This window comes from Belonocnema kinseyi, chromosome 3, assembly GCF_010883055.1.
Source record: "Belonocnema kinseyi isolate 2016_QV_RU_SX_M_011 chromosome 3, B_treatae_v1, whole genome shotgun sequence".
In the NCBI taxonomy this organism is placed as follows: Eukaryota; Metazoa; Arthropoda; class Insecta; order Hymenoptera; family Cynipidae; genus Belonocnema; species Belonocnema kinseyi.
In genome coordinates this window covers 133,130,698-133,144,638 of record NC_046659.1, presented here as the reverse complement: position 1 = coordinate 133,144,638, position 13,941 = coordinate 133,130,698, and the positions used below count along the sequence as shown (strand labels likewise).

Here is a 13,941-nt window from a genome sequence, read left to right as displayed (position 1 = left end):
TTTCACTAACATGTTTTTTAATTAACTTTAGATGATTTTCAGTAATAGAAAAATATGTTAACACTTTGCCATTTAAAATAATTTTTTTGCCACAAGGTCCACCTATTTTTTTTCTGTTTTCGCTATGAGTCCATTTGTGATTAGGCATAATCATATGGTTAAGAACACTTCATAAATAAATTTGTATACGTATACACTTCATAAATAAATTGTTATACGTAAAGAAAGTATTGGGAGATTCAATTATACACTATGATATTGCTACTGTTCTAAAATGAATTTACTCTTCTCTAGACGTGTTTTACTTCTGGTGAGATTTTGAATGATACAGTTTGATGTAATCACTCAACTACGTAAACAATACAAACATAAACATTCCATACGCCCGGTCACACAGACGTGTATTAGAATATTTTAGTTTTCAGCTATGTCAATATACATCAAGTTAACTCTATGAAAAGTTTCTTTTCCACTATCAAGAAAAAATTTGAATGCATTTGTTACATACAAGAAAAAAGTACAATCAATAAACAAATTCAAATTAGTTATTACAATTGATGTAAAATATTAATTTTCAACGTTTAATTTATCGCGAATAGGGTTTTTTCTACAAATAAATCGCGAAAAACAATATTTTGACTATCAGGTGCGAAGACGAGCAGATTCGATTTTGCGCAAATGATTTTTTAAGACTCTAGGGTATCAGGAAAAAGATCCACTTGCCCGTTTTTGTCGTCATTTCAGGCAAACTTTTTTTCGCTTCCCGCTCACCGTGCAAACAATACACCATTTTTTTTTAAGAACGCAAAAACCTTATACAGCTCAAAGTTGATTAAAACCAAAAATTTTTAATTAGCTACTAAAATAATTTAATTCAGTTTTTTATTAGAATTTTCAGAATCTTGTTTTCCCCTCTAAAAACTAAAAATATCGGAATCTTACGAGGTATTTAAAAATTGGGCATATCAGGTAAATTACAAAAAAAGAAATAAGTGCTAGTATTCTTTAAAACTTATTTAAGAGAGACAAAATTATAACAAAATTGTTCAATCCTCAATCCAAAAACATTAATTTACTATCACAGTTTCAGTATATTTCAACTTTTTAACACATAAATATATAGAAGAAATAGTCACATTTTTAACTAATAAGAGGGATTTTTGACTGAGACCATATATTTTCAAAAAAACACGATGATTCCAAAAACATCTTTTAAACTGAATTGAATTTAAAAAATCTTCAAAGATTAAAGCATCCGCTCACATTCTTTCAGGAGTTCTTTGAATTTTTTTTTAATTTTTGCAATTTTCAGAAATGTTTTCTTCAAATTAATTTTTATAAATGAATAATTATTAAACATTTTCCCGAGAATCTTAAGACAATAATAATAAATTCCTAAAAACCCTAAAAATTTATTCTTAAATTTTCAAAAAACTACAATTTGTTTTGAATATTTACACTTTTAAGTATTTAAAATTTTTTTTCATCTTACATTTCTTTAGAAATCATTCAAATTTTTTAAAAATAATACTAAATTTCCTTAAAATCTTTCAGATTATTTCGAAATTCTTTGTTATTTTTTCATCAAATGGAAATAATTTATATTTTTTCTAAAAATTATTTTGAAAAAGAAAAAATTATTTAAACTCTTATGAAGAATCTTACGAACATTTTGATATTCATGAAAACTTTCTAAAATTTCGATATGTCTTTCATAATAAATCAAAGTTTTCCTAAAATTTGTTCAAATTCTGCAAAATGGATAATAGGGCCTTAAAAACTTCCACATACTTTTTCAAATATTTTTTAATCTTTTTTATTTTCTTTAAAAATTAATTTTAAAAAAATTTACAAAAATTTATTTAATATTTTTTAATAGATCCCACGAAATGTTTTTAAAAACTTCTTAAACAACTTCTGGTTTTAAAATTTTCGAAAATCTACATTTTTTTTTTGAAATTTCTTGAAATCTTTTGAAACGTTTTAAAAAAATCCTATTTCAATTTTCAAAAAACTGCATAAAAACTTCTAAAGTTTCGAAATATCTCTTGAAACAAATCAAATTTTTACAAAAATGTTCATGAATCCTATAAAATAAAAAATAAATTATTAAAAAACCTTCCAGATTATTTTCCCATTCATTTTTAAACCTTTTTAAATTTTCTCAAAAATTTATGTGGAAAAAAACTAATTTCATTTTCTTTTTTGAAGTCTCTTAGAAATCTAAATAATTCTCGAATCTTTTTAAAACCCCTGAAGCTTCGAAATATGTTCTAAAGTAATTTATATTTTTCCTAGAATTTGTTTAAATCCTAAAAAATTAGGAAAACCTGCCCTAAATTTTTTTTCGAATTTTTTTAAATATTCTCCAGATTTTAATAACTTTGAAATATTTCTAAAAATTCTGAATCTTGGAAATATTTTTTAGAATAATGCAGAGTTTTCCTAAAATGTTTTAATATACAGCTAAATCAAATAAAATTATTTTCAAACCTTCCAGATTCTTTTTTGACCAATTTTGAAATATTTTTCAACTCTCTTCAAAAGTAAGAAATTATTGTAAATTTTCCCGAACATCTTAAGAAAACTTATCATCTGATGAAATCCTTCAAACTTCTTAAAAAGCTATACTTTTTTTCAAAATCATCAAAAAAAATCTGTATTTAACATAGAATTTTAATCTTTACAAGATTTGAATAATTTTCTTTATCTTTTTCAAACTTGGAAATATGAGAAATATCTTTCTAGACAATTCAAAAATTTTCTGAAGTTTTTTTAAATTCTACCAAATTAAAAAATTGGCTCGCAACCTTTCAGATCCTTTTTATTAAACATATTTCAATATCTGAAAAAATAAAAAAAACTTTTTTTTTAAATAAATATATAAATCATTTAGAATTTGTCAAGAAATTTGTTATAAAGTTTTGGTGATGTCTAAAAATCTAAGATAATTTGAAAATAAAACAAAAATTATTCTAGTGTTTTAAAGTTTATCAAAATGAGATTTTGTTTTAGAAAAACTGAACATTAAGAAATTTGATATAGTTTAAAAAAAGCATATTGTTCAGTTAACAGAAAAAAAATATTATCGATTTTGGAAACTCGAATATTGGCAAATTTTTTAAACTTTATTTTAATTCTTTTTTACTTACCCAACCATAACTTCGCAATGACGAAAATGATTTTTATTTAAATAAAAATTGTCACCAAAACAAAAAACCATTTCTTTGAATACAAAAAAAAAACATTTCTTTGAATCTAAGCAATTTTGCTTTGACAGAGAGCAAATACATTTTTTTTATCCAAAGAATTTTTTTTTAATCAAATAATCTTTTTTTCTGTGTGAGGGTTTGGCTGTTTTTGATTTTTTACCCAAATTGAATAAATACATTTACGTTTGAGCCACAGAAGAGAAAAGAAACTAAATTCTCAAGAGATTCAAGAGAAAAGGACCAAATTTGTCTCAGTCCACACATCGAGAAACTTGAATCCCATTTGAATGGAGTCCCTTATCAAGAATACGTGATAAGGTTTTCGAAAAATCATGAGATGAAAGTGAAGCATTCCTCTATCCCAACATCTGGGGAATTTCCACTGAAAATTGAATTTGTCGACGATGAGGAAGAGTACCAGGATGCATCACTTGATAAAATTTATATTTTTCTTAAAAATATTGAGAGAGTCATCAGATTGAAGAAAAATGGTATGAATTGTGGAGTTCAGACGACGAGGGTCAAAATTTCCAATAGTTATGCTCAGACTATGCTAACTAAATCGACCAATTCGTTTTCTCGATTAAACGTTGGAGCTACGGTACGAAAATATCTTCTCAAATGTCCCAGATTCTGTTTCTGATTTTTTTGTAATAATATTAATTTCCAGGATCTCGGAAAACATTTTAACACTTATATTATTATTTGTTTATTTGGTAGGAATGTCGATTAGGGTGGTCCAAGAATGCATTTGGGATTTTATATTTATTTTTATGCTTTGATTCCTCAAATTTTTTGAATTCCAAAAAAAACGTTTTTTGATTTTGGAAGAAATTAATTTCTTCGACCCCACAATTGTCCACATATATTTTCTATAAGAAAAAATACGTTTTTGTAACTATTTCACATTATCGTCAACATTTTTTAATTTTTATTCCAGAAACATGTTTAAAAGAGAAACAGATTAGTTACAAAAATAGTTTTCTTTGATATCCATTTATTATTTGACAAAAAGTAGAAATTAAACAAATATATATCAGCTTTCTAGCATCATTTAAAGATAATTTTTTTTTGCAATAATAAATTTTCTAAACAATTATTTTTGTTAAATATAATTCATTATTCCCTCAATCTCAATTAAGAGAGGGAAAAAGGTTGAAAATTTTATAAAAACCTCACTTTATAGCATTATTCTGAAAGAATATTGTTATGAATATTTATAGATTTATTTATAGCTTTAATTGTTCCCTTGCTCTAAATAAAAAGTTGACAACAAGTTGGAAATTCTAGAAAAAACCGCCCCTTTGTATCATTACTTTAAGACAATATAAATATAAACAGTAAAAAATTGTTTTAAAAAATGCCTGATAAATTATCTCAATTAATACCTGACTTTAACTCGAAATTTGACAAAAAGTTGATAATCTTAAAAATACCCTAAACTTTCCGATATCATTTGAATAGAATATTATTACAAATAATAATAATTCTTACCTCTAACTAAAACGTGAAAAAATCGAGATTTCAGATAAAAGCCGCAAATTTATAGCATTATTTTAAGACACTATTGTTATAAATATTAATAAATTGCTAAAAGAATTATTTCTTCCAACATATAATATTTTCTACTCTAATTTGAGTCAATAGTTGACCAAAAGTTGGATCTTTTAGAAGAAAAACAAAATGCAAATTCCTAGCATCACTTTAAGAAAACATAATTATAAACAATAATACATTGTTCATACAATTCTTTCAATTTTTAATTAATTGTTACCTTGCTGTAACTGCGAAGTTCACACAAAGCAGGAAACTTGAATAAACTGCAATTTTTTAACATTACTTCAAAAAAAGGCAGTTATGAACAATAATACATTGTGTAAACAAAAAGATTGTAATATTGTATTACTCGTTAGCTCACTTAAACTGAAAAGTTAACAAAAATTTGGAAATTTAAAAAATGTACCTAAGCTTTTGAGCATTATTCTAGGAGAATATTGTCATAAATAATAACAAATTACCTTAACAATTATTTTTTTTATCCTTAATTAATTATTTTCTCGGTTTGGTTTAAAGATAAAAACATGTTGAAAAGTTCAGAAAAAACTGCGATTCTTCTTTTATTCTTAGATAAATTTGCTATAAGCGCAATTTTTCACTTATGGGTTTTTTTGAGAACTCATAAAAAATTCTTACGTAGAAAAATTTGAGAATTAATTTTTTATTTATACTATATGACTCATTGTGGAGAGAAACGATAAGTGGCAACTCGATATGGCCAATATTGAGGATTTGTCAAAAATGTCTTTTTTTATTTCTGATTAAAATTTATGGGTTTGACCAAATCCCTAAATGTCAAAGTTTTTGAAACAAAGAAAATGTGTATATTTTTTTTATTAGAACAGATTGGTGAGGGGGAGGGGGAGGTTATACAAATTCTAAAAATAAATTTTCTAATGAGTTTTCGGACCACCCTAATGCCGATTTAGTAAAATTAATTTAAAAATTTCCTTTGTTCCAGAGTACATTGAAAAAAAAATTTTAGAAGTTAAAAGTTGAAATATAAATTGTCTCCAATTTAAACTTAAATTGTAAATCCACATAAAACTTTACGAAGTACCCCTAATAAAAATGAAATTACAAGATCTTCGTTTCATTGCTAATTAATAATTTTGTGAATTCAAAATTGTTTTCAAAATTCTAACTTTATTAAAACTCTCTAATCTTAAAATTAATCATGTTTGAAAATGGTCAATTCACAGGTATCTAATATTTTTGAAAGCATTCATTATCAAACTATTAAAATTGTTTTTTGAAAATAAGATAAGACTAATAAAGATATAATATAAATAGATTCACAGAAACTTACTTTTTAGTCAAAGGGTATGTAAATGTTACTACACCTAATCCTTCGGTATCCGGTCAGCTTCCAGAGACCCTGTTGCCCCATTAGAACCCGCCTAACCCACGTACCCCACCTAACCCACGTACCCTGGCTAACCCAGTACCTCATCTGACCCAAAAGACCAAACATAACGTACGGGATCCAACCGATCCATCGAGGAAACCTATCCCCCTGGATGCCAGTAAACTCACGAAACCTCACTTGATCCATGAGAGCACCCCTATTGCATGGAACTCCAATTAACCCAAGAGAACCAACCTATTCCTCGGAGCCCAACCTATCCCTTAAGACACAATTATCTCTCTTGAACTAATAATTATATAATATATTTTTTATCCTATTCGACTCTACTAACCCGCAGGAACCCACCTAACCCTTTAACCCCAAATAATAGAAAGGGCCACAGATCACTTAGGGGATCCCACCTAATGCACGGGTTCCATTCAATCCCTCCAAGCTTAACCTATCGTCCGGTACCTAAGCAATCCCTCGGGAACTAACCTATTTCTTCAAGGAACCATTTATTTCATGGCAACCCACTTATTTAATGGGATCCCCTCCATCTCATGAGACTCTTTTTAACTGACGGGACCCAAACTATAACTACACGGAAAAAAGTCTGGGCGAAGGCGGCCACCAGATACTATAGAACCAATACTGTCTGCTTGGGCTGGACATCTATCGGTTCGAAGATGAAACTTCGGTGCTTCAATTCTTCTGGGACCAGCTTGATTCGGTTAGCGAACGCACGACGTACAAGTGTTCTGACAAAATTTATTCTGCGGATGTGGGAACAGAGTAATCCAACAAGAGGAACGCGTGTCGTTCGAGGCTGTTATACCGGCAGTTTGTAAGAAGCGTGACAAGATGCGCTAACGCATCGCGGCCTGTGTTACCAAACTGCTGGTATACCAGCATCGAACAGCCCAGATTTTTTTCCATGTAGAGTCACGACTTATGCAAAAGGACCCAAACTAACCCACAGGAGTCTACCTCATATATGAGACTCAACCTATCCCACTGTAACCTAGTAATCCCATGGGACCCTAGTTATTGAACGCAATCCCCCCTTTCTTATGGGACTCTACCTAACTCACGAAATTCACCCCATGCATCGGTATCCCGCTTATTCCGCCAAAAGCAAACGAACCCACAATACCTCACCTTTCCCTCAGTGCCTCACTGAATCCACAGGTTCCCACTTAAACCACAGAACTCTATCTAACCCTTGGGACGTAAACTATTTAATGTGACTCCCCAATCGCGCCTCTTCCACGGGATCACATCTATATCTCTGTGCAAAATCGTTCACACGAAACCCAACCCCCTTATCCCATTGAAGACTACCTAACTCTTGCAGTCGAATCTATCCTTTGGATTTCCAACAAGCGTTAAAGACGTTTCCAATTCCTTGAGACCTCTCCTATTGGTCGGGACCCTTCTTACCCACCTTTATTCGATGGTTTCACACTTCTGACTTATGATGTAACCTATTCCGGAAACCCCCCTAATCTCTGGGGACCATTCTTAATCCACTGGTATAAACCTAATCCACTGATTTTGATCTCTTTCTTTAAAATCTTACTATCGTGCGAGATTTACTATCCTAAAGTAGCTTTCTTATCCTGCGAAATTTCATAGGGACTTATCCCTCAGGACCAAACCTATCTTAAAATACACATTTTATTTCAGACATTTTTTATTTCACGCAATCCTCTTCATCCCGTTAGATCCCACCTACACTACAGGACATAACTTGTGTTTATGGATCACAGCTATCACAAGGGAGCTCACCAATCTCTAGGTGCCTTGTCAATACCTCTAGATTCCAGCTATCACAGGAGACCTTACCAATTACTAAAAGATAATACCTATCATAATAACCTATCTCATAGTAACCCCCTCATGAAAGGGAGTTGTACATAAAAACCTGTTTACCCATTTATCGTTTCAATCCCTCGGGACCTTAACTATCCTACAAAAATCGTCTAACCCACCGATTTCTGCAAACCTCTTTATCCAAGGAAACTCACCGATACCGCAGGACCCTATGTACCCAATGGGATCTAACCTACCCCTCAGGATTCCAATTATCTCATGGCACCCAAGCTGACTCACAGGTCTCTATTCTTTTTGTTTAACTTATTCCTATTTACCCTCGTATTCCACGGGCTCTTACCTAACCCACGGAGCTTCAGGCATCCTTCAAGAACTTTTCAATCTCGCGGGACTCCCCTATTTTGTTATGAACCCCCTTATCCCAGAGAACCCCACCCATAACTCGGGGCCTAACCTATCTTATGGGACCCCATCTATCTTATGAAACTCCTTCATTCCATAGGACAGCTCCTTTCCCCATATGCTTTAAGACTGCCCTTATCCTAATCTTTTAAATACAAAAAATTTTAAACTCTAGAAGAACATAAGTGCCAAAGTTTGAATTTCTAAAATGAGATGAATGCCGAAGTTTGGAATTGCAAAAGTGTATAAATTCCTAAATTTAAAACGTGAAAATGACATGAATGTTAAATTAGAAAGCCCTTTACTCCAAATCGTTATGATTGTTCAAAGAAATTGAAATAAGAATAATAATAGAAAATGTAAGATAAATTGATGAAGTGAAAATTCCTCATAGATGTTGAACAGTGAAAAAAGGGCCATAGAGAGATGCCTCTCTAAACTAGAGCGAACCGTTGCTGACCTGAAATTCAATGCAGCTTATCAAGCACGTCCGATGACAGAGAGGGATTCGAAATACGAGAAGAATGAGGAATATCTCGGTGTTCGATTCATGGAACGCTGAGAAGAAATTCACGCCAACTGAAACAATACAAGCAATTCAAATCAGAAGCAGCTCTAAAAATGTATACCTTCAAGGAGATCTTATTGAATTAAAAAAAGGAAAACTTCAGTACAAGTAGTCTTTTAACAGAAAATATTTCACATATAACAACAAAAATTGTTAATTTAATATGTCTTTAGTTTCAATAATTGTTTGATATTTAATCGGTTCAAAGCTTTCCAATTTCTACTTCAATTCGACCTTCGAATATTTTTAAAAATTGGCGTTCAAATATAAATCAAAATGGAATCAATTCAGAAATTCCTAAATTGAAAAAATATCAATCTTCTTTTTATATTTGTTAAAATACAATGTTTTATGCCAATGTATGAATATTAAAATTGAAATAAAAGAAATACAATGTGAAAAAATAATGTGTTTTTTAAATAATTATAACTTATATTTAATAGCATTTCTTTTCAAAATTTCAAATATTAGGAATTAAACTTTTAAAAATATGGATTTTCACAGAAACCTTGGTTCCATATTTCACAAATTTAACAATCAGATGTTTGTATTGTTTAATTAAATACATTTTTCTAAAAAACTAAAAATACTGTTTAAAAATTAACTAAAATAGCATTTGGTTCGAAAAAATTTAATTTTTTATTTTTTCAAACGTTTGTTTTTAGTTCACTGACTATTTGAAGAACGTGTTTCACGAGATTATTGAAGTTCCTAAGCTTAAAAGTAAAGAAAAATTGTTTTTATATCTAACATTCAAGAAATATAATTTTAACCGCTTAGAAATCTCACTTCTATCTCAAAAAAAAAATAATAATAATGAACTCTTCGTAAATTAATCTCCTCCGTTCAATTTTTTTTTTTGAGAATTCAATTATTTGATTCCAAATAAAATAATTTTGTGAAAAGATTATTTTTTATTAAAAATTCATCTCCTTGGTGAAACATTAAAAAAAATTTTAAACAATTTTTGATTTTTGCTACATATTTATCACTTAAGTTTAGAAAATCATATCATTGGTTCAAACTGTAAACATTATGTAAAATTGGTTTTTATTTTATTTTTTAATAATTTTTTTACTAAAAAATTTTTAATGAAATCGAACTAAAGTTTTAATATAAATATATAATTAGTTATATTAAACAAATCAATTTGCTCAAAATCTGTAAATGTAGGGTCCGTGAAACGATTTCTATTCGCGCTGTAAAATTGCAGAACTATCAGTTAACAGGTTTAGACCATACAACCTTTAAATAATAAACAAAATATTATATATTTCAATAAAAATAAGTTTGTCAAGCATAATTTACCTCATTTTAACAACACAATTAATTTTCACGTGATTTGATAGCATATGCTTATCTTCAAAGGTTAAATAAAAGAAATTATCAAGTTTACTCAAGGTTCATGACAGCGCAGTTCTAACTTTGGTCGTGATAAATATTTAATCATTCTCATCCAAGATTGAACTCTCCTGTTTTTAGGCCACAAATTCTAAATGTATTCTCCTCTATTCAAAAAATCGTATAGAGATAATCCTTTTGAAAAAATTTAAAGAATTTTTATTTACAAGAATCGCGCTCACTTTTGGAATAAAAACTAAAAATTGAGTTTTTTAAAAAGTCCTTATTTTTTTGTCTTGCTGATTTATGCATTGGTTAAGAGTTGAAATCCTTTTTTAAAAATTTATTACTTGTTTGAAGATTCATCATTTCACGTGGAAATTCATCTCCTTTGTCGAAAATTAAACTTTTTTGTCAAGAATTCGTTTTTATTATACTACAAAATTATTATTTTAAATAAAAACTTAATTATTTCATTTTTTGTTTACATTAATCTTTTTCAGTTGAAATTTAAATAGTTGGTACCATTTTTATAAACAATAATCCACATTTTTCGAAACGTGAGATTTTTTCGTTTTCAAGTAGCTTTCGAATTTATTAACTCCCTATCAAAATTCTTTAAAATTAACACACAAAAAAATGAATAATCCGACGCCCAAATATCTTTATTTAATTTATAATCAAACAAATTTAAAAAGGCCACCTCCAAATATCATTTATTCTAATTTTATTTTTTTAAATAAAAACTTAATTATTTCATTTTTTGTTTACATTAATCTTTTTCAGTTGAAATTTAAATAGTTGGTACAATTTTTATAAACAATAATCCACATTTTTCGAAACGTGAGATTTTTTCGTTTTCAAGTAGCTTTCGAATTTATTAACTCCCTATCAAAATTTTTTAAAATTAACACACAAAAAAATGAATAATCCAACGCCCAAATATCTTTATTTAATTTATAATCAAACAAATTTAAAAAGGCCACCTCCAAATACCATTTATTCTGATTTTATTTTTTTAAATCCCAATCAAAAATATTTTTAAACAGTTTTCTAAACACCAAAACATTGGTTGAATTTAAATAAATCATGATTTAGGGGAGGGAGCAGAAGTAACTGCAACTATATTCTTTTCAATTTTGAAAATAAGTAAATAAAATTCAAATAATTTCTTTTTTTTGTGAAGAAAAGTGTTGAGTCGATTTGAGCGAAAAAAAATTTTATTTTTACAATTAGAAATAGGAGAACTTAGAGTAATTTTTTCCTGGAAAAATTCATCAATCATCGATGTTTAAATCTTTCAGATAATGTCTTTTTAGGTTTTGAAATTATTAATTCTAAACAATAATTTTACAAATTTATATATTTTGTTAAAAATTCATCTTTAGCAGAAGGAAATTATTCTTTTAGGTTTAAAATTAATGTTTTTGGTTCAAAATAAAAAATTTTGTTCTCTTTCTTTGAAAATTAAATTATTTTGTTTAAGAAAATTTTATCATTTTGTGAAAAACTAATCAACTTTGTAGAAAACCTATATCTTTTGATAAAAAGTATCCCTTCTTATTGCACAATTAACTGTTAAATTGAAAATTTATTTCTTTGCTGAACATTTGAACTATTTTGTTGAAAAATCGTTGTTTTTCGGTTAAAAATTAATATTTAACTAAGAGATGAAATAATTAATGTCGTTAAAAATTCATTTATTTTTTTGAAATTTCAACTGTTTAGTAAGAAATGAATTTTTATAGAAATTTAAAAAATTTTTGCTGAAGTCATATTTTTGGGATAAAGAATTAAAAAAAAAATTATTTTGCATTATAAGTATAATTGTTTCATTTGAAAATTCATCATTTTAAGTGAAGATTCATTTCGCTTGTTAACTTTTTTTTCCTTTTTATACAAAGTTTATTTTTTAATTGAAAGTAAAATTATTTCAGGTGAAGACTCATAATTTCAATCTTAAATTCTTTTTTTTTTCTTATAATTTATTAATTTTTTATTGAAGAATAATTTTAATTTGAAAGTATTGCCTTTTCTGTAGTTAAAGATTCATCACATTTTTTAAAAACTAATTTCGTTTGTTGAAAATTTGTTTCTTTTTCCTTAATAGATTTTTTGATTGAGATTAAGACTGTTTTAGGTAAAGAATTACACTTGTAATTGGAAATTAAGGCTTTGTTTTGAAAATTTATTCTGTTATATTGAAATTTAATTTAAATTTGATTTCTTTTTTTATTAAAAATTATTTTTTAACTTTTAGTTGAAAATAAATTTCTTCAGTTGAACATGTAATTATTTTGTTGAAAATTGATCCAGTTTGTTGGAAATTTATCTCTGCTTACAAATTTCACTTTTTTGTTGAACAAATCGTCGTTCGTTAGTTAAAAGTTAATTTTCAACCAAAATTAAGACAATTTGATGCAAATATTCAACATTTTTATCAGAAATTTATTTCTCTTGTCGAAAGTTATTTTTTATCGGTAGAAAATTAATTTTATCGGTTAGAAATGCATTTTTTTAATTGAACAATTTGATTGAAATTAATTCTAGCTAATTAAAAACTAAACTAGTTTATTGAAAAGTGTCAGAAATGGTTGAAAGCCAACTGGTTTTTAAAGATTTATTTCATTGGTTAAAAATTGATCTTCTTCAGTTAAAAATTCAACTACTGGGTGCAGATTACTTCATTTTGTTAAAAAATTATTTTTCGATAGAAACTTTCGCATATTGAACAATTCCTGAAAATCCTTTTTTTGTTGAAAATAAATTTTTTTGAACTACAAATGTATCTTTTCTATTTTTGGTTAAAAACATATCCTAATTGACAATTTAACTATTGGGTAGAAAATTTACGTATTTTTGGTTGAAAATTCAATAGTTGTATTTTCAGGTTCAGCAAACAATTTGCAATTTGAATTAAAAATAAATAAATTGTACAACTTAAAAACAAATTTGTTTGCTGCATAATTGTGCAATATAAAAATTATAGCCTGCAGAATTAATAATTCAAATCTTTCATGGTCAAAAATTAACATTTGAAAACAGATTTAAAAAATTGGAGAAATCTAGGCTAATTTTTTTGTCAACTAGCTAACTAACAAAATTCGTAAATTTTCATTAAATTAGTTTAATTATTGACGGTATGTTTGTTTAAGATTTTGTTTTACATAAATTCGTTTCATTTTCCTTATTATTGAGCAAGAGACCGTAATTTAAAGTAGTAATAAAAGCATTTAAACCGTTTTCATTGCCACTATAGCGTAAAAATTTCGTAAACGTGGATTATTTTTTTACGTCACGTATTTATTGTTACAAAAAAAATTATTTAACTTTCAGCGAAATAGTCTTTAAAATCTATACGAGTTACAGAATTCTCGATATTGTTAGAAGAAACAGGTGTCTATAATGCGGCTCATTATTGGCCCCATTGCACTAATCATAGCGGTTTTATTTAATTCTATTGGTATGTATAAGATATAATAATAGATTTTGAACCAATAGATATTTTTCATTTTAAATCTTCATCTGAAATTTTATTTTGCCATTTTCTTTATAAATGATTTTATGTTGAAAATGTTACAAGATTGAAAAGCTGGTCTTTGAATATTAATGGTCAGCACAAAAGAAAAAATGGCCAGGGAAATGTCAATTCATTTTGCAAATACATTTTTAACTGT

The 13,941-nt window shown here is 27.6% G+C and overlaps 1 protein-coding gene across 1 annotated transcript in view; it reads left to right on the top strand.

Annotated features, from left to right (window-relative positions):
• Window positions 1-9,160, top strand: part of LOC117169513 — a 46,497-nt gene extending 37,337 nt beyond the window's left edge. Inside the window, exons 7-8 of the mRNA XM_033355929.1 lie at window positions 3,409-3,813; window positions 8,750-9,160. Of these exons, the coding sequence (XP_033211820.1) occupies window positions 3,409-3,813; window positions 8,750-8,917 (573 nt within the window). The 3' untranslated portion in view covers window positions 8,918-9,160. The remainder of the gene's footprint in view (window positions 1-3,408; window positions 3,814-8,749) is intronic.
• The last annotated feature ends 4,781 nt before the right edge of the window (window positions 9,161-13,941 follow it).